We start from the raw sequence: 20,981 nt of genomic DNA, 5'->3' as shown, positions 1-20,981 counted from the left end.
ATCTCCAATCATTACCCTATTTCTCCAATTATTACTTTCTCATCTCTCTCTATCTCTCTCCAATTATTACACATATCTTCAATCATTACTCTATTTCTCTCTCCACCCATTACCAAAACTAAACTAAACTAAACTTCCAACCAAACAAAGCCACAATATCTTCGATCGAAACCTCGAAAGAGATTAAGCGCCCAATCAAATTATTTTCTTGATAATTGCCTTGTTTTTACGATTTGATTATGACAGCGTAAGCTCTTAGATAATGGCCTATCAAAAAAAAAAGCTCTTAGATATAATGGTTTTTGAAAGTAGGAAAATTGTCATTCTTTTGTTTTCTAAATTGGTGAATGTCTGACTGATGTACTCCAGTTTGTTATTATTAACAAACTAAACATCGGGGTGAAGGATTTAAATGAACCATCATTCCAATTTAATTGACCTCATTCCACTTAACCAAAACACTTTCTTTAGTTTCTTATGTTTGTTTGGGAGGCGGATCTGATCTGCTAACACCAATTTTGACACTTTTTGTCAAATTTAACAGAAATCAACTAAATAAACTGATCAAACCCTTACCATTATCTGAATGAGTTGAATTTTTCCAAGAGCTCTTAAAAATATGTTTTAAACACATTGAACGGATCCGATCTGCTGAGACCCTTAAAAAAAAAAGTTGGTCAAAGTTGGTATTAGCGGATCCGCCCCCGTTTGTTATAAGTAATTAACTCGGAAGGAAAAATAATTTACATTTGTATTGGAATACTTGTCATTCAAGTCCTGACTTAAAGGCATGGCCAAACACAAACATCTCATAAGCCTCATGGCGAGTCGTGAGGCTGACAATCTGCTAGAGCTAGCTAGCTAGCTGCTATTGGAGAGGATAGCTCATTTGGTTACTGTAAATTAATTATTACGGAGTATTATTATTATGTGGCTATCCCAGTGGGAAAAATAAGAAACCCCGGCCGAGATAATTCTAATTTGCAATGAAGGTATTATTTTCATTAAACAACATCATTTCTAAAATGCCATCTCTCGAGTCACGACAGAATTATTCTAATTCTAATAAGTTACAGGATTCACTTTTGGAGAAAGTAATAGGATGATTAAAATATATATCTTATGTAATAAGGGTTTCGGGATTTGTCAAAGTAGGCGTAAGTAAATTGGTCCAGACATTCCGATCAAAAAATTTAAGTATTTATAAATCACGAAACACTTGGGAGATGGATCATAAGCTTTTAGAGTACTATACATGCAAGAACTCATCCTATGCATGTTAAATCTATCAAAGGTCAATTATTAGTATGTAATAAAGCAAATCGAAAATGTTTTCTTTGATCAAGTTAATTTCTTATCAAAACATATCACTGTCAAGTCGGTGTTATAGCGAGGTGATACGTCATAATGATAGTAAAATATAAAAATAAGGTCAATTAGTATGTCAATATCTCTGCTAGAGTACTCTCCACCGATTGTTCATTTGTAATTTTTATGTAGAAGGCTTTTGCTTTGGGAATATATGGTGATGCAAGCTGATTTTCATTCATACTATATTTTATTGGTCCTCAACGATTATACAAATGACTAAATGGATGTTTCATCAGCAATTAACTACTGCATTGTAATCGAGCTATTTTATGAGGCAATCCCCTTACAGGCAAGTGTTGTTTAAGGATGTCACATTTGATAATATGACGAAGCCCGTTGCTTGTGGGGGGAATAGTCGAGCTATAAAATGTTTTTGTTAACCCAAAAAAAGGCATCTTCAAAGCAAGAGCTCCGGTGGTGTTCCACTAACACTTTTTTTACTTTTAGAAAAAATGCACGTTTTGTCCTTATTCAAATTTTATTTGTGTACTAGAGTTTGTCTGTGCCTTCAGCGCGTTTTGAACACAACTAAAATGAATTGCAAAATTATTGACCATCCTCGCCAATGAAACTGATTTATACGGGAAGATTTTTTCTTAAATTATGATCAAACAGATTTTCTTTCTACTTTGACGGAGCCATGAACCCAGCAGGAAGAGGAATTGGGGCAGTCTTGGTATCGCCAGATGATGTTAGAGTCCTTACCATTCTGTTTAGTTTATGATCTGCCTTACTCTAATTTTATACATGAAATTTTATTACTTTCTATCTTTCCATAACAAAAGAGAGTTGAGATAAGAAAAGTTAGAGAATATTTCGCCTTACTTCGGAGAGAGAGAGAGAGTGCTAAGGTTTCAAAAATTACTTCTCTTGCTTCTTATTTCAAAATCTGGCTCTTTTTTTGGCAATGAAATTTCATTGCTTTTTATTTTTTCATAACAAAAGAGAGTTGAAATAGGAAAGGTTAGAGAAGATTGAAAATAGGATTTTTCAGCCCTAGGACTCTTCTCAATCGTAGGATTTATGAGGGCCGGGATAAGTTTGGGCCGTCAGATTTATGTACATAAAATTCAAATACTGAGCTGTTTAATTATATAGATATTAGTTTTGCATCAAATTTTTATGGATTCTCGAATCAAAAAAGTATTTTTTTTATCCAAACATTTTGAAAAATAACCACTTTTAAGCAAAAAAAGACAACAATGATCGGAACCGTTCACTTTTTAGAAATCGTCGAAAATATTGACCATGCCAAAAATCAACATTAATCGGCCGTTTGATATGTTATCGAAATACATTGATCTTCAGACAATTGTGCCAAATGGGTTACAATAATCCATGCCAGTGTTGCACACTTTTTTTCTTATGAACTTAATGCATTTTGAAATCATATCCAACGATATCCGATCAACGTAATTTTTGGCGTGGTTAATATTCTCGACAAATTCTAAAAAGTGAACGATTCCGATCATTATTGTGGACGGACCGGTTGGAAGAAACTGGACGGGATACGACGCCGTTATGTTCTGGGCGTGTTTTGTGGTTTGGCGTTGGTAGTGGCAGCTAGCTGTGGATTGAGGATTGGGGTTGTTTGTGGTATGTTTGGTGTTCGGATTGGCGCGGGTTATTTGGCGTTGGATTGCTGGGTTTAACGTTTGGATGAATGTTGGGTTCGTTGGTGGTTGTTTTGGGAGGGGGGGTGAGTAGACAGGAATTTAGTCCGATGGTGATTTGTTTGCTTTTTAATGGTTTCTGTTTCAATAACCACGACTGCAATTTATTCTCCATTTTCTACAGATTTCTACATTGTTACTTGATTTCTCGACCATCTAGTTACATGAGGTGTTTTCCGGCACTCACCACCGGGAGTGCAAAAGTCCAGAGACCGGATGAGAGGTTGGTTACGGGGAGCAGCCCTTGGCCGCCCTCAATTTGGGAAAAGTTTAAATTTTGGATTTAGTACTTTCATTTACATATACAGATATACTCTCACTTATCATGTCCGGGCCCCTATATAATTCTCTCTAAGAAACAAAAACCAAACCTCTTTCTTAAATTGAAATTTAGGGTGGAGCATTCTATCGTAGATGACTTACAGGATCTAAAAGACTGCCACATCCTATTTTGATATATATAGTTAACGAAACGTATTGAGAAACTTTTACTCTTTTCGATTTTTCATTGTTTATACTACTTTATGCTATGTTAAAAGCACCAAGGTAATGTATTTAGTATTGGGTATTATTTAATTAACTTTTTTATTACTCCGCAACCTCGAAATTCAAAATTTGTTTGTTGCTATTATGGCCTCCCTGTATATGAAATCTCGATTCCGTCCCAGCAAGAGTCACTTGGTTGTATCGGTTAGCATCTATAGGAAGCCTCGATAATAGTGCATTGATAACTTGCATGCGAGTCTCCTATATCTGACCGTCCAATCAATTTTATTCTTGTTGTTTTCTTCATTAGGTTTGGATGTGTTATTTGTCTTACTCGTGTCTTTTTTCAATTGTATTAGATACGCAGGGTGAATTGTAATATTTTTCATCAATTAATTTCTTATTCTTTCAAAAGAAAAAAAGAGAAACATGACATGTTGTAATTGGTGGATAAATTTTCGTTTGTGGCTCTCTACTATCTTTATTTTTTTGTACCAAAAATGAATTTTTAGGAATTTTATATATTATCAATAATTTTCAACTTAATCTATGCATAAATGATATAATATGATATTAGATATATGAATTTTTCAAAGTAAAAAATTTCATTAGTCTAAGATTTGGTGACAAAATTTGTATTTTCTCGCCAAATGGTGAGTATTGTCCCGTCACACCACACCACTATTTGTAGGGAATCTCACCGTACATATGCCGGAACGGAAACTAAAATCTCATCATGTGTGGACGGCGTTAGGAGTAATTTCGTCCCTATAAGGAGTGATGGGTCGAACGTGAACCTTGGGGTTATGAGTTTCCACCACGTAACCAACCCCTCATTGGTTGTTGCTCTCTAGTATCAATAACTTTAAGCCTTCGTACAACAAATAAGAATATTGGATAAATCGTATAAAGAACTGATAAAATGACCTGTAGAAGTAACAGTACATAATTTCCGCCTTTTTTTGTCTGACAATAGGATGTTAAAGACTTAAGAGTTAGTTGTCAAAAAGAGTCGAGCACCTCCTCCATAAAGATTCGAACTCAGCACCTCTCTCTTAGAAAGGAGAGTAATGAAATAACCACTCTAAGTGGGTGTTCTAACTCTTCCTGAGAATTGGATCTTGTAATTAATGAAAAGATATGGGCAATTGTGCAAGATAACCAGCTTTTTTCATCGGCCAAATTCAATTCAGGTACCCATTTCAATTTCGAATTTGGGAAAATTTCCCCCCACTAGGAAGATATACCTAGCTTGACATAAGTTCAAACTAGGAGTAGAGCGAATAACATTTCCTGCTTTGTAAGGTGCTGGAAGCTTTGTTTTAAGTTCTCAAAGTCTCCAGCAACAAGTCAGCTCAAACATACAAGTCTACAAAAGTCATTGTTAATGATCCATTACTATGCAACACCAACTACATATGCATTCCAAGAATCTTGTTGCTCAAAACTTGAGACCTCTTCATACTTCACATCTCGTCCCGAACCGAATCCCTTTATGCTTCTAATTTCTCCGGCGTCTGGCATCTGTCGAATCCAAAAATGAACAGAACGGAATCCCGCCTCTTCCAAGCAGTCTTTGATCTCTGGCAACGACCACCTGAGAGCACAAGCAACAAGTTGTAATGCTTTTGGATATAATGATTAGTCACCATCTGCTTCAATAACCAAAACCCAAAGGAAAATGCTGTTATAGAGATAGAGAATACATCTTGATGAGAGAGGCAATAAACTTACAGCCTCCAGCTATATGAAAATGCATGGCGAAGCTTTTTCTGCTGCTTTTGGAGATGAAAATGGAGGCTAATTCTTGTCTTGCGTTGAACTATGTCAAATCCAGCTTGTTCCCAAACATACTAAAAGACATTGAAAGTGTAACAAAGTAAGATTCAATCCTTTTGGAACCAATTCAAAATCCAAAGCTAGGAATAAAAAGATGTAGGCATTTGAAGACAGCGAATAAAATGGTTATTGAATTCGATTGTTCTGGACTTGCAAGGGAGGACTGAGGAGACAAACACATTACTCCTTGCAACAATACTATCCAAACACCAAGATTGCCAAAAAAAAAAAAATTCTACACTGCTAATTGTAACAAGTACAATATCCAGGAATAGAAGTATTGATAAGCACCCATTAATGCATATTCTTGATGCTTAAGTCCTTAGTTTTACCGCTTTATGTTTAGTTAATCTAGCTTTTTATTTGATATTGCGCGTAGGGTATGTTATTTTCATTTTGTAGGAAAACCTCTTAATAAAGGAGGTTTTAATGCTTAAAGCACGCCGGAGGCATCCAAGACTCAAAGATGATCAAGAATGGAGTCACCGGGGCCCGAGAACGAAGAGTCGAAGACTCGTCAATAGGCCAAGACCATTGGAAGCCAAGCCGAAGGCCAAAAAGCTGAGTTTCAGACAAAGAAAATGGGTATCGATAAAAGGTTTTGTTGTATCGATACCATTTTAAAACAGAGAGACTGAAAAATGCCAATTGCCATTGGGTATCGATACGGAGAAACGCTGTATCGATACCGGTTCACTTTGGCGGCCAAAGTGGAAACGATTCAAAGCTGTTCAATATCAATACCGAGGTGTTTTCATGGCAGATTTTTAGGGTATTTCTAAGAGATTTCGTGCGCGAAAAGGGACTGGTATAAATACCTCATTATCTCATAATGGGAGTGGAGGTAGAGTAGTATACACTAGATTTTATTGCACTTTTTAGATCTATGTGGGATTTTCTTTACTTGTTGCTCACTCTTCTTAGTGTTCTTCATTGTTCTAGACAAAAACCTTCATTTCCTTCCTTAATTAGTTGTTGTTTGCTATTTTACTCTTCATTAAAGTTGTAGCCATACTCTAGATCTTTCTTAATCTCTCGTTTAATTTGGATTTCACCATGTTTTTTATATTTAGCTTTGTTGATTCAATTTCTAATATGAGTGAGTAGTTAATTAGGCTTGGTCATGGGGTGATTAACACTCCATGACTTGAATTAATCATGCTTATCTCTCATTGAATCTTCATGTTTAGTTGGGAAATCAATGTAGTTCGTGTTTGTCTATCAAATCTCGGCGATGTTAACTTTTTTGATCATGTGTAGGCAAAAGTGAGCCTACTGATGCTTAGAGCTATGTCATCCCTTGTGTTTGCTAGATGAATACTAGAACTAGTTTGGTTTTCCGACTCCTTCTCTAGTAATTGAGCTTAATGATAAATCTTCCGGATTGGGAGTTCGTTGACGCGTATCTCAACCCAAGTAATTCGAGAGAAAGCTGATTGATCCGAATTGTGGGTGTTGAAATCCCCTAGACCTAGCTGCTTAGTTTAAATCGTTTTCAAATCACATTTTCATTGCACTTTTAGTTCACTTCAAACCACACCTAAAAGTTCGCCGCTTCAAGGCCACAATACTTGCATCTACAAATCCAATCAAGCCATGATGATATTCTCTTGGGTACGATCCCGGACTTCCGGATTATTATGCTTCAATGGACGTATTTACCCTATGCTTGGGGTGATCATATATTGATATATTGACGGACGAAGCATGTATATACTTTAGACCATGTTATTTCTGTCTTTGTAATTGGTGAGAAAGATGCTGTCCATTTCAGATCAACAAGAAGACAGTGGTATAACTTTACTACATAACGAATCAAATCAACGAAATATTTGTGTCCTCCGTAATAATAATATGTTGATAAATGATAGTTCAATTTAGAATCAGTTTCATTGGTAAATCTTTTTTGATAAGTAGTCCCATTGGTAAATCACAGGCTCGTACACAGTAATAGCAAGAATAGTAAGAGCTTACCGTGAAATTAGGAAACTTCCTCTGCAGCCTAAGCTCACACTCAGATGACGTGCCACCATATAAATCCATCACAAATATACCACCTTTTCTAGACAAGGCATTATGTGAATGATTGAAATATGAAACCAGCTCCACACGACTATGGAGACAGCAACAACTGTAGTTAAAAGCGCAAATGATATCCCTTGCCGGCAAAGGAAAATCTTTCATTAACCTACCATCAGTAAAACCACCGGGGTTTTCTTGTGCAGCAGAATCCAGTACAGTAGTCTCTGAACCATCATCTACAAGGTCACTCAGTGTCACTTTTTCCAGGAGGTATTGGTTCTCAAACTTGACTAATCTAGCCTCAAGAGGATTCAAGACGTTGCCGTGGAACAGATATATTCTTGAATACCCATCAGCCCCTGTTTTGTTAAGGTTGTTTTCCATGCACCAATTTAGTGCCTCACGGTCCAAATCTATTCCTACAGCAGTCCTCCTGGAATCAGTGTGGAGCCATTCTGTACTGTCAAGTGTCAAGCACATACGACAAGTATAAGCACCTAAAATTGACTGAGATTGCATGCTAGAGGTGCATAAGAAGACTCTACAACCATAAGCTGTACCTCCACTTTTGGAAAAGCTAGAGTGGCAAAACACCCATAATTTGAGCTTGGCAGAAATGTTACTGAAGTAGTATTTCCACAATTGATCCAGTCCTTAAGTTTCGAATTCATGATTTCCGACTTTAACCACAGACTCTAACCATATGCTGGGAGTCACTTTCGCATGTTAGCATATCGTGAGAAGGCTTGTCGTGATCATTTGACATGCACAATGTGTGTTAAGCAACAGATTCAACAGAAAAGATGACAGCTAATCTTCAATCGTGATCAAATAAACCAACAGATCCAACAGAAAAGCTGACAACAAACCAAACCAAAACCCATCATAAAGCACCAAAATAACAACATTCAGGCTGTCCTTGGATCATGGATTTGTGGAGGGATTGACGAGGGAAATGTAGGTCATACGGTAACAAGAGAAATTTATTCAGCTTCTCGACCTTAGTATCTTCTGATCTTTCCCTTCCCAGTTCCCACCTCCCTCCATAATTCTAAGATTCAAACACAGCCTTCTGTGTATTTCAATATGTTTTGCTTCAGTTTTGTCTCACTCCATAACGTTAACCGCGTAAATCGTTCGGAAAACCCATGATTTGACAAAATAACCAGATGAACATACTACCGCAATATCAAACCAGACAAGGAAAATATTAGAGAAAAGAATCAAAAGGTGCTTTATAACCCCCACCTAAGTAGAGCAGTGCCGCAGAAATCCTCCTGGAGATGAAGCGGTAGCCTCCCACCCACATACATCAGAAAGAACTTCTGCAGATAACTTATGTCTCCTTTTGGGGACTGCAAACAAACATCGATCAAAAAACCAAGAACAGAAAAATGCACCATCACAATTCATACTCACATAACAGCATCTCCAACCCTTACTCAAACCTCCCCTTAAAGTCCAATTTAAGAAAGAAATGGGTTAAATCTTCCTCCACTCCTTACTCAAACCTACGCAATCTTCACTCCAATTTTTGAAGCCAATTTTCAAATTTCCAAATATGTCACTAATGACCTTTCTACGCATATTCATTCGTGCACTTGAATCTGCAAACAGCTAAAGATTATCTAACAAAAAACAGTGCATAAACACCAGATATTGCAAGATTCGGTAAAAATAGTAGACAAGCAGACAAATAGTAAGCTGGCTGGTTGGCGGGTTTGCTCCCCACATAATTGACCAGGTTCGATTCTTGAGGTCAGGGTGTGAAGGGAGGGGATTAGTTGTGGTGCGCGTAAGCTATCCCGAACACCCTAGCCGTCTAAACAAAAAACACACAAAACAAATGGGTCACCTGAACAGACTGTTGATATAGTGAAAACTTCGATGGTACGTTATCACCCGTTGATGGGTTCTGATCATTTTGGTCTTCACTTGGTCCCTCTGCCTCTTCTTCTTCTTCTTCGTCTTCTTCTTCAGACTGTTTCTCTTCATCAGAAATAGTGAGCTTTGAAGTAGAAGAGGAAGGTGGGTATTGGTCATTGTCGTCTTCTTCAGAGTTGAAGAAGGCTTCTCCTCCTCCTCTACGAGAAGTCTTGTGTTGGTTATGGTGTCGTTTCTTGCCTTGCTTTCCCATTTTCCTCTGCCCTTTTCCACTGCCGCCGCCTGTAATAGGGAAGTTTGGGCGACTCTGGAATTTACACTGACGTCCCTTAATATTGGTTTTGCTGCAATTAGCTACTGAAAAATGGTTGATGGTTACGCTGACGTCCCTAAATGTCCAACCCTCGCCCCCCTCCCCCCGCCAAGAGTAATTTGGGATTTGTGTGAAGAAAAGTGTAAATAAGTGCTACTATCTAGATAGAAAAAAAAAGGGCGCCGCTATTCGCAGCCTTCTATTTACTCCCGTAGCCCACTAAATTTCGGTAAATGATTGTTGAAAATCATAAATAACATTTCGGTAAATTGCTGTTGAAAACAAGATTATATTTCGGTAACTACATGTCGAAAATATGTTCAACTTTCGGTAAACAACTACAGAATATGCATTTTCGGTAAACATCTGTTGAAAAAAATATTATATTTCGGTAATTGGACGCTGAAAATATATCTCAATTTCGGTAACTAACTGTCGAGTATAATTGAAAATTTTTAACGGGCTATGGGAGTAAATAGAGGGCTGCGAATAGCAGCGCCCAAAAAAAATTATATATGGAGGCTCGGTAAACTAAGTTTTACATAAATACATAAATACACTATAGTGTAAATTATTCAATTACTTTGTGATCTTTTTTATTTTGTCTCTAAATTGGTAAACCTTGACAACCCAAAGAAATCTTTCTAAATTGCTTTCAAGCCGATTGTTTTGTTCGAGCAAAATCCTCTAAAACACGGGGGATTGGTGGTTGATGTATATATTAAGCTTTAAATCCAACTTTTAACACTCTAATGGAGACAATCTAGTACCTCACATAAGCATGTAAGAAATGGAATGATTTGTAAAGTTAAAGCTCTGTTTAGAACATGTGAAAAGAATTGGAAGATAAGGGAGAATTTTAAAAAATTCTATTCCTTTGTTTGGTTCTTAAAGAAAGAGAAGAAAAAAATTTCAAAAACAGATTTAACTTTTCCTTCAATTTTCCCTCTCATTTTATTTTTAATTATTTTATCTTCTTTTCCACTTCCTTCCCCAAGTTTCAAACAGAGCGTAAGAAACATAATTTTCAAAATTTTAAAAGTGAGTTCGAGCTATTAACTAAATGATATTTTCAGTAATTAGTTACGAAATTTTCACTTTCACTATTTAAGACACTAATTTTCTTATCTAAAAGGACTAAATGGTAGTATTTTTTATTCTTTTTAGTGGAAACATGTGATATTTTGGTATAAGTCTAAAGTCAACAAAATATAGCGTGAACTCACTCAAAATCTAGTACCTAATTAGCAAAATAATAACAATTCGGGTAGGACAAAATCCGATCGAAGGTGTTCACATTATCATTTAGAGAGGATGCTCCACACGCACTTGATTAAGGTTCGATTCTTAGGATACAGACTGCAAGAAAGTACAAGTAATTTGTAAATTTGTAGTGAATTTCCTAATTTCAGAGCAAATGACCTACTTTCAATCGAATCGAAAAAGAGATTACTAGTTGATGCGCACGTAAATTAACCCAACGCCACTGACCGTCGGAAAGAGAAAGAAAGGGAAATCGCTTGGAGGAAACTTCCTCATCAGTTCCTCTCCCCAAGCAAAGCAAAGCACTTCACCAATTACAGTTTCCTCTTTTCCTCCGAGTCCTCTAATTTTTCCTAATTCACACCCAGGCACCCACCAACGTATTCCACACGCGTATTCTTCCCCCAAAACCAATTGACACAAATCCAATTCAACACAAAAATCTTGACGATGAAATCCAACAACAAACCCCTCCTCTCATCGATCGCTCCCCGCTTTTCCATCTCCCTCAATTTCTAGGGTTTCCGAACTATCAAAAACCCTCATCGATCTCCCAAACCTCAATCCGATTCCTTGTTAGGTATCACGTAATTAATTACGCATATACTCGTATTATTATATATATCTATGTGAGCGAAGATGTACAGTAATTTCAAAGAGCAAGCGATCGAGTACGTGAAGCAGGCGGTGCAGGAAGACAACGCGGGGAACTACGCCAAGGCCTTCCCGCTGTACATGAACGCGCTCGAGTACTTCAAGACCCACCTCAAGTACGAGAAGAACCCCAAGATCAAGGAGGCCATCACGCAGAAGTTCACCGAGTACCTGCGCCGGGCGGAGGAGATCAGGGCGGTGCTGGACGACGGTGGGGCCGGCCCGGGGCCCAACGGCGGGGACGCGGCGGTGGCCACGCGGCCGAAGACCAAGGGGAAGGACGGCGGCGGGGAGGGAGGAGGAGGGGACGGGGAGGATCCGGAGCAGTCGAAGCTGAGGTCGGGGCTGAACTCGGCGATTGTTAGGGAGAAGCCGAATGTGAAGTGGAACGACGTGGCGGGGCTGGAGAGTGCTAAGCAGGCGCTGCAGGAGGCGGTTATATTGCCGGTTAAATTCCCACAGTTTTTTGTTGGTTAGTGGTTTGTTGCATGGGTTTTTTTGCCTTTTGGTTATGGGTTTGATTGGAATTGCTTTGAATTGTGGTTGTTAGTGGTAATTAAGTTGGTTGCTCATTGCTGTGTGTTTGTTCTTTAAGTAATTCGTTGTTCTTTTGTGTATGGTAATTTGGTTTGGAGTTAATTGAAATGACTGAAAACGGGAATAGATAAAATTATGGAATGAGTCCAACTTGATTGATCATTGCTATGTGATTTGTTGTTCTTTGAAGGTAATTTAGTTTGGGGTTAATTAAAGTGACTGGAAGAAGGGAAAAGAGTAAAATTAGGGTATTTGATAGCAATGAGACCAATTTTCAGTTACACGAGAGTGTGTATAGTCTAAACTCAGTTCTTGTTAAATGATGGCCAATTCATACACACTACAAGTCCATGTTCAAAATTGATGATACGTGCATTTGTTTTTTGAAAGTTACTTTTATAATACCGTGGATGTTCATATGTTAGGATTCTGTTTTCTTCACGAGACAATCGCTTTGTTATTTAAGGATAGTTGTGTGAGACATGGATTTTTGTATTATTTGTGCTCTTTACTTGTATGTTTGGCACTTTTGTTGTACAGAGACCCGTATATTTGCAGTAGACGATTGTTATCGTTCTTTGCTTGTGCTTCTTTCATTTGTCTTGGCTTTGATTAAATCACCTTGACATCAGAGTATGTTGTGCATCAGGGTTATGAATTTGCATCTTAAGGCATTTGTTTATATGCTTAATAGATAAAATACCATGAAAATCACTGAAAGGGTGCAAGCCACGTGTACAGGAAGGCTATTTTCAGAAAAAATTTCACACAGGAAGGGGAGCTAAAGCTATATAGCTTCCTCTAGTTTTTCCTTGGACAATAAACAAATACGCAATCTGTGATCCAAATGGTAGAGAGTTGAGTGTGAATTTTCTCAATTTGTGAGCTGGCAACTCCACCTTGTCAACACGACATCTATTCCTTTCTATCTAAATGGACCACAGAAAAGACTGCCCATCAAACTTGCATAAGAGCTCAGCTTCACTATTGAAGCAGATGAAAAATCTAATGCAGGCCGTGGCATAGGCGAAAACACTACCAAGAATGACATGCTGCATAACAAATTCCTAGTAATTCCCAGCTTTCTGCCATAGCAATTAGGGAGGGCTTATCACCCTTGGAAAGGTAGAGTTCCACTTTCCACCATGCTGTCCTCTGCTCGAACCTCTTAAGAAATAGGAGTTTAGACGGCAGTTATTGTGTTGCCCTCAACATGAGCTGAATTTGGATAGGTAGAATTGCTTGCAATACAACCCAAATTTACTGGGACTTTTTGTGGTTTCTACCTCCTGTTTTGGGATCTGCAATCCAGGCAAATCTTCCCCTATTTTACTTCTTGTGGTGCATCGTATAAATATGCGTGTATTAGGTAAAAAAGGAAACAAAGAATAATTTTAATTTTCTCAAATTTGAAGGGTCATTTCCATCTTTATTGGCCGACTATCTTTAACAATGGTGACGTAACTTAACAACACTCATGTTAAATGCATAGTTGTGACTCCCAGATTGGGTTAAGGACTAACTGACTGTTGGACCATGTGAATAATGCTCTCTCCAATAAAATGTCTGCCAAGTCAATGAATTCGAACATTCCCTCATAGCTCTAGTGTTTGCTGAACTTCTCCTTCTACTGGCATTCAGTGTTTTTTGTGGTGTCAGTGAGATCTTGTCTTCTGGCTTTTAGACTTGGACCTACAAACAGAACAAAGAGGTAAAAAAAAACATTGCCCTTCGTTGGTTGTTACGAGTTTTATTTTGAGGTGTCGTGTGTATTTGATGGCATCCTTGCCTGTGCCCAAATTCATAGCAGCCGTTGAAGTCTTGCGCATGTGTAGATGCTAGTATATTATTCGGGGATTCTTTTCCCGTCAAGCTGAACCTTATTCTTAGAAGATAGTGGATGAAGCCACACATGTAAGGAATGGCTTAAACATGTTACGTTGTTAGAATGCCTGAAATAGAGGCTTTTAGTCACGACAACTAAGAAGCCTTTTTGGTTCAGAATCTCCAGATGAAAGTGCTTATGGTAGGATTTAGGGGGCTTTAGTTGTGCATCTTATGGCTATTCAAAATTCTTTTTTTTTTGATACTTATTTAAGAGTTGAAGTTTTTGGTAAGATCTAGGATCTAGATTTACTTCGTATTAGCAGTAGTGTGGGTATAGGGATCTTGTTTCAACTTGCAATCCCAGGTATGGGGGTTCATTCTATGGGCATTTTCAGGCGTATGATAATGTTAGTAGTCAATTTTCAAGATTTCTTATGCTTAAGTCCAAGTAAATGTTGATATATTCTAAAGCCTAGGTTTATCTTTTTTAAGGAAAAGTTGAAGAGAGACGAGATTGAGTTCCTTTCTTTGGAGATTGAACGGAAGCCGTTGGGGTGTCTAAGGCCAACCACTTATTTATATTTGTTTAGTCATTCTTTCCTTATACTTTGTTATATTTGGCGGTTGGACTCTTGGTTAGCAGTTCACATTGCATGTTTTAGTCCTCACTCATGCCACGTCTTCTTTGAAAAGGCTGTAGGGCCTCATTGAAGGTTTGATACTCCTGAGACTTCCGACTTGAATAGTTATTTGTTATTCCATGGCACAACGTCGATGTTTGAATCATGTAGGGCAGAGGGGGACTGAGCAAATGGACTTTTATTCTATTGGTTCTGTCTTTTGCTTGTTTAATCATGTTATTATTTCAAATCCATTGTTGCTTTGGCTGTTGTGATTGAATCTTACAATAATATTTTTTTTTTGCTCTCTTTTAGGCAAGAGGAGGCCATGGCGGGCTTTTCTTCTCTATGGTCCACCTGGAACAGGGAAATCATACTTGGCCAAGGCTGTTGCCACTGAAGCTGACTCTACTTTTTTCAGGTAATTATTTAGAAGATCTGTGCTTTTGAAAGAGTTTCTTAGGATTTAAATTCGAGTGGGTCTTCTTGAGTTGTAAACCTTGTTTACTTAAGAGGAGTGATTTGGGCTGGGGAAAGTGCTTGATTAGTCTTCTCTGTACTAAAGAGCTATTTGCATGGGACTCTTTTGTGAAGTTCTTGTGCCGGACATTTGACAGAGTTATGTTTGGGAATATCCAACATAGTTGGACATGCACTCAACAAGAATGTTGAGTATTATGCCCCGTTCTTCCTACATAATTGCTGTGGTTTTTTTTCGGTATTATTTAATTTTTGTAATTTGTTATTTAGCTTTTTGTCATAATTTTTAGGATTCATCATTCATCTCGACAAGAGGAATAAAAACAAGTATAAAAATATGGGCCGAAGTTGGAAAGTTCATAAAAAACGACACTAAAGACAAATAAAGACAGTGATTTCGAACTTTTTCGTATTTAGTGAACATTTTTTTGCTTTTGGTCATAATTTTTCAATATTTAGACTTTCTTGGAGACAAATTATTAATCCAAAAAATAAGCCGTGAATCTAACTAAAATTTAGAAAAGACGAACAAAAAATTAGGAAGAACCGGGCCTTAGATAGTTAACCATGAAAGTGTGCATACGTCTCTCATTCTGAGCATAATCCCTATATTGTTTGTAAACACCATATCAACCTATATGAATGTGGGATGTATTTAAGGGACATGAAATTTAGCTGTGTCCCTGGCCCCGATGCCCTTGATCTCAATCACTAGATGAATCCAATGCTCAAGATACATGCTCTACCCAACACCTTGAACTGCCATGTAATGTAGATTAGATGAAAATAAACCTGGCTTGGAATTGCATTAAGAGCAATCTTCGCCAAGATTGATGCAAACTTAAGAAGTATCTACTCTTCGAGGACATTTCTATATATCAATTATTTCAACCTTAAAAGAGGATCCTCGGAAAGTCATAAAAAAGAAGTTGGAATGAGAGTTTCATTGTTTGATGAAGAGGGTGGAGGTTGTTCAATCTATCTGTATGTGATAGCAGTGCAAATTTGGTTGGTTAATCTGACATGGGATCAGTCCAAAGTTATGGCATTTACTGTAGAGCATTCAGCTTTGCTGGAAGATTCTAGAGATAAAAAAAAAAAATTGTCCTTACTTCAATCAATCTGTCTGTCTTGTACATTGTATTGTTCACACCTTGTGGTCTGTATTTCTGTTTGTATTTTCTATTCCATGTTCATGAACTCAGGCCAGCAAGTTGGCAAGTGCCAACTGCCGTTTTTGTGCAGTATATCTTCTTCAGACTTGGTTTCAAAGTGGATGGGTGAAAGTGAAAAGTTAGTTTCAAATCTTTTCCAAATGGCTCGTGATAGTGCACCTTCTATCATCTTCATCGATGAAATAGATTCCTTATGTGGTCAGCGTGGAGAAGGCAATGAGAGTGAAGCTTCCAGACGAATCAAAACAGAAGTTCTAGTGCAGATGCAGGTATTTTTCACGGGATTGAGAAGCTGTGAAAAATAAGTTTTTCAATTTTACAACTTAAAATATGTCCATGTCCTTGCAAGTTAATCTTTCTTTCCATCTAAGATGAAAGTATTTTAGATTGTAACCCTAATTGAACCAAACCATGCTAAGCTTTGTGTCCTAATAAATTGGGGTCAGATTCAAGCCTACATAAATCCTTCTTTCCCAGTTTGTCTGTCAAAGAATATTTGTTCAGTTAAATTGCTGAAATTTATGCCCTTTTTGACCACATCACATGCCAATTTAGGTATTTTCCGCTAGCACCAGTTTGTGAAATTCACCTGGAAGGATAAGACACTGTTATTTACGCCTTATCATAAAATAGAAGCATATAGTCTTGCACTTTTCTAAGTCGTGCTTTTTTTGTGCTTGTTTTGCACATTGAAGGCTAGCTGGGTATTTATACATCTGTCAACAAAATGGGTGATCTCGAATAGCATACAGCTTGATTTTGTGTACCTTGTCCAATGGAAAACAATGGACACCATGCCATTTTCAGAGACTTATCCATGCCTGGCAAACTTGGATTGGATTATAAACCTCCCTTTGTCCCGTTACTCCCCATCATGTATGTGGTTTACGGTTTACCAAACACTTCATTGAGGTACCTCAAAAATGAACGACTTATACTACCAAGAGGGTTTGCTTTTGACCACGGAGGCTTGGAAGGTGATGCACCTGTATGGAGAGAGACTAGCAAGCTGTTGATTCTTCTGATGATTCTGCTCATAGTATAATATGGGTGATTGTCTTATTAGAGGCTTTTGGACTGATTTTTTCCTTTGAGAGAACTAGTGAGTACCGATTAGTGATTCAGGAGCAAATTGGAGGATTTATGTGGGCTGTTTTGTGGGGCTTAAGGGTTCTATGAGATCTATTAATATGGTCCCCTTCATGTAAAATAAACTCACTCTTGAATCAATAGTACTTCATGGTGAAGGTCTCTCTCTCTCTCTCTCTCTCTCTCTCTCTCTCTCTCTCTCTCTCTCTCTCTCTCTATATATATATATATATATATATATATATATGTATATATATATATATATGTATATATATATATATATGTATATATATATATATATATGTATATAGGAATTTTCAAGTGAGGGGTCCCTCATTTTGTTAAAATGAGGGACTTTCATTTTCCGATCAAATTTTGAAAATCGGAACCGTTCAATGTGTGCAGAACGTAATTTTAAGGGTCCCCGCGAGAAATCAGCAAAAAAAATGACCGGGAAGGGCGTCATCCAAGCAGTTTTTTTTGAACCATTCAATGAAAACTGCTCGGATGAAGCCCTTCCCGGTCATTTTTTTTGCTGATTTCTTACGGGGACCCTTAAAATCACGTTCTGATCACTTTGAGCGGCTCGGATCATCGAAATTCAATCGGGAAGGGAAGTCCCTCATTTTAATAAAATGAGGGATCCCTCACCGGAACCTAATATATATTTATACTAGTGTATGCATGTGCCTAAAGGCACGGCGCAACGCTTTCTAAACACAATCTAAATGAAGCATCAAACACCGGTTGTTTTTGGATTAAAAAAAAAATCACTTTTTCGATTTTTTTTTTGGATACAACGGTTGTTTTTTAACTCCATCTCATATGGGGTGAATTCCATGTATATGTATGTCCTCCCACCCCATATGAGAGGACGTTATAAATAACCGTTAAATTAAAAATAGCACAGAGAATGTGAAAGATTGGTCTCTTTTTTTTTTGGGGGGGGGAGGGGGGGAAATCACAAAGGACTATAATGTAAATAAATCTGATGGAGAGAGAGAGAGAGAGCCGTAGGATTTATGGCGCAAATTAATGATTAGGATTTATGTAGGACATAAGATTCAAAAACCGTTCTCCCTTATTATGTAGATATATATACACACACACACACATATGTATGTATATTCTATTAAAAAGTTTGGAAGCGCTATCTCTCTCTCATATATAAATATATGTGCATAGCAGCATACGTATGTATATCGGCGAATCGCCAATTTATATGCTGCCACTTTTTTGGCTTAAGGCTTGCTCGGCTAGAAGGAATGACAATTCATATATTTCAGTTGTTAGCACGAAGTCTTGGTACTTGGCACATCTTGTTTTGTGTATTGTGTATATAAATAGGGCACTTGTTTTAAAACAAACTATTGAGTATTGAATCACTAGCACTACGTGGAGAAAGAGCTCTCTCTCTCTCTCTCTCTCTCTCTCTCTCTCTCTCTCTCTCTCTCTCTCTCTCTCTCTCTCTCTCTCTCTGCATACACATGTATATCATAGATACACACACACACACACACACATACATCTACCTGTCTAAGATATACATGTATATTTTTGCAAAAGATCGGCCAATTTATATGCCACCACGTCTTTGGCTGAAGGCTTGCTTGGACTTGGGTATGTAAACATCCCTCATTTTATTGACTAGAAGAAATGACAACTTCTAAAATCTGCATTTCAGTATTTTGCACGATGTCTTGTTACTTGCTAGATAACGTACGCCTTGTTTCTCTTCTCATTTCATCTTGACAGTGATACAAGCCATTTCTGTCATCCGTAGGATGCCTTTGTTTCTATGAGTCTGGCGGTTCTTGTATCTTTTTCTTTTTTGGGCTAATCAAACAACGTTTTAGGGTGTCGGACACAATGACGACAAAGTTCTCGTTCTAGCAGCGACAAATACTCCCTATGCTCTGGATCAGGTTAGACAGCTCTGTAGAATTATTGTTTAGTGTTTTTTCTGCGATAGCTAGGATTATCCTAGTGATGGTTTGGCTAAGAGACAATTACTACAGGCCATTCGGCGGCGGTTTGACAAGCGCATATATATTCCCCTTCCAGATTTGAAGGCACGGCAGCATATGTTCAAAGTAGCGAACTTGTTTCTCATCTCCTTTCATTAGACAAAATACAAGAGTTTTGGCAACAGAATTCTGAAGTGTTTTGCCTGTGCAGGTGCATTTAGGTGATACCCCTCACAATTTGACCGAAAGTGACTTTGAAAGTCTGGCTCATAAAACAGAAGGTTTTTCTGGTTCAGATATTGCTGTGTGTGTAAGTGCAGGCCCTGCAGGGTCTATTTCATGAGTTGGAATTTCTTTTATCTGAAGGAATATTTGGATTTGCCTTAGAATCTCTCCCTTGCATGCGGGTACATGTTTATTTTTGTTTTTGCTTTTTCCAGGTTAAGGATGTCCTCTTTGAACCTGTCCGAAAAACCCAAGATGCCATGTATTTCGTAAAGACTTCTGATGATCTGTTGATGCCATGTGGACCAAAGCAACCTGGCGCTGTGCAGACAACTATGCAGGACCTTGATGCAAGAGGACTTGCTTCAAAGGTACTCCTAGTCCTAGATGCTTTTTCTAAAACTGCAAATGGATTTTTGTGCTGTCCTCCCTGCTGATATTTTGCTTTTGTTTTTTTGCTTTTGTTTTTTGTTGGGGCAATAGGAGCTTCTGAGATTTCTTTACTCACTCTATATAAGATTTTACCTTATAAACTTAGTACGACTCATATTGAGAGTTGCTGCTAACACTATTGGATGATTAGTAGTGGCAAAGGAAAAGAAGTGAAATGAAACGACCTTAAGACACATTGCTTATGAACAGTAATTAAGCCAAAAAGAGGAAAATTTTCGCCCCCCAAAACAACTCCACTTTTCTTGTAATTAGTTGAATAGAAGAAAAGGAAGGAATTTTGCTTCTTATCTCATCTCATCTCATATGATTTTTATTTTTATTTTCCCTCTTCGTCTCCCTTAACAATGGAAAAATAGGTAGGTGTTCATTTAAGTAAAGGACGTTAGATGCTTGTCATGGCATCTGCGGCCAAAAGAAAAGTTAATTATTACTAACTGAGTAATATGTTTGCAGATACTTCCGCCTCCCATAACGAAAGCGGATTTTGACAAGGTCCTGGCAAGACAGAGGCCGACTGTGAGCAAAGCTGACCTCGACGTGCATGAGAGATTCACGAAAGAGTTTGGAGAGGAAGGCTGATGAATATAATGGATGTACATTCGGTGATTGCTTGCCTGCCTATTTTTACGCCATTGCTGTCATTTGTATTGTATTTGTTGCAGCTGTATTGGATCGAGATGTATCGATCTATCAAAAGCCTCTGCAGTTGGAAAGATGACACAAACTTGTGGCTTTTTCTTCTGTGTATCTGTCTCAGAATGTTGTCCAAAAATGTTGATTATGAAATGTTACTTGCCTGTTGGTCGGGCCTGTCTATTTGATGCTTTAACAAGCCTTTCCAACTTTGCTGGTCATCAGTTTTTTGGCTTTTTGCTTTCAGTTTTTATTTGACCCAAAAAAAAAAACTGTTTCAACATTATATTTGGTAGCTGTGATACGTGCACAGCAAACTGTGCACAGCCTTTTTATCCCGCCTTGGGTCGCACAAAGATGATCGGAGCCGCTCATGTTGTTCAAAATATGTCGTTTAAGGTCTCTATAAAAAATGAGCTTCGTTCGATATCGTTAGAGGCGTTAACAAAACACCCAAAATCACTTCAGAA

The 20,981-nt window shown here is 37.8% G+C and overlaps 2 protein-coding genes across 5 annotated transcripts; one reads left to right on the top strand and one right to left on the bottom strand.

Moving 5' to 3' along the window:
• Positions 1 to 4,775: 4,775 nt before the first annotated feature.
• On the bottom strand, positions 4,776 to 9,609 carry LOC131312622 (uncharacterized). 2 transcript variants are annotated; one of them, XM_058340511.1, is made up of 5 exons: positions 9,247 to 9,607; positions 8,640 to 8,746; positions 7,344 to 7,851; positions 5,265 to 5,383; positions 4,776 to 5,127 (listed from the first exon to the last, which is right to left on the bottom strand). In XM_058340511.1, the coding sequence occupies exons 1-5, from the start codon at positions 9,526 to 9,528 to the stop codon at positions 4,929 to 4,931; spliced, it is 1,215 nt and encodes a 404-aa protein (XP_058196494.1). In that variant the 5' UTR covers positions 9,529 to 9,607; the 3' UTR covers positions 4,776 to 4,928. The 2 variants fall into 2 exon arrangements, with proteins under 2 accessions (XP_058196494.1, XP_058196495.1); XM_058340512.1 differs by having other exon boundaries at positions 4,987 to 5,127; positions 5,237 to 5,383; positions 9,247 to 9,609.
• A 1,527-nt stretch (positions 9,610 to 11,136) lies between these two features.
• Positions 11,137 to 20,720, top strand: LOC131312621 (protein SUPPRESSOR OF K(+) TRANSPORT GROWTH DEFECT 1-like). 3 transcript variants are annotated; one of them, XM_058340507.1, is made up of 8 exons: positions 11,150 to 11,977; positions 14,805 to 14,910; positions 16,215 to 16,413; positions 19,090 to 19,158; positions 19,252 to 19,326; positions 19,412 to 19,510; positions 19,641 to 19,796; positions 20,332 to 20,720. In XM_058340507.1, the coding sequence occupies exons 1-8, from the start codon at positions 11,491 to 11,493 to the stop codon at positions 20,455 to 20,457; spliced, it is 1,317 nt and encodes a 438-aa protein (XP_058196490.1). In that variant the 5' UTR covers positions 11,150 to 11,490; the 3' UTR covers positions 20,458 to 20,720. The 3 variants fall into 3 exon arrangements, with proteins under 3 accessions (XP_058196491.1, XP_058196492.1, XP_058196490.1); XM_058340508.1 differs by lacking the exons at positions 19,090 to 19,158; positions 19,252 to 19,326; positions 19,412 to 19,510; positions 19,641 to 19,796; positions 20,332 to 20,720 and having other exon boundaries at positions 11,137 to 11,977; positions 16,192 to 16,404; XM_058340509.1 differs by lacking the exons at positions 19,090 to 19,158; positions 19,252 to 19,326; positions 19,412 to 19,510; positions 19,641 to 19,796; positions 20,332 to 20,720 and having other exon boundaries at positions 11,137 to 11,977; positions 16,184 to 16,404.
• The last annotated feature ends 261 nt before the right edge of the window (positions 20,721 to 20,981 follow it).

This window comes from Rhododendron vialii, chromosome 13a (genome assembly GCF_030253575.1).
Source record: "Rhododendron vialii isolate Sample 1 chromosome 13a, ASM3025357v1".
In the NCBI taxonomy this organism is placed as follows: Eukaryota; Viridiplantae; Streptophyta; class Magnoliopsida; order Ericales; family Ericaceae; genus Rhododendron; species Rhododendron vialii.
Note: the sequence above shows the minus strand (reverse complement) of the source record. Positions and strands in the feature narration are given on the sequence as shown.

Excerpts from the sequence above, each read along its gene's own strand:
- LOC131312622 (XM_058340511.1), bottom strand. The coding sequence starts at position 9,528 with ATGGGAAAGCAAGGCAAGAAACGACACCATAACCAACACAAGACTTCT. Across the intron at positions 7,852-8,639 it reads TGCGGCACTGCTCTACTTAG|TACAGAATGGCTCCACACTG; the intron begins GTGGGGGTTATA and ends GACACTTGACAG. Across the intron at positions 5,128-5,264 it reads TTTTCATATAGCTGGAGGCT|GTGGTCGTTGCCAGAGATCA; the intron begins GTAAGTTTATTG and ends TTGTGCTCTCAG.
- LOC131312621 (XM_058340507.1), top strand. The coding sequence starts at position 11,491 with ATGTACAGTAATTTCAAAGAGCAAGCGATCGAGTACGTGAAGCAGGCG. Across the intron at positions 14,911-16,214 it reads GCTGACTCTACTTTTTTCAG|TATATCTTCTTCAGACTTGG; the intron begins GTAATTATTTAG and ends GTTTTTGTGCAG. Across the intron at positions 19,797-20,331 it reads CAAGAGGACTTGCTTCAAAG|ATACTTCCGCCTCCCATAAC; the intron begins GTACTCCTAGTC and ends ATATGTTTGCAG.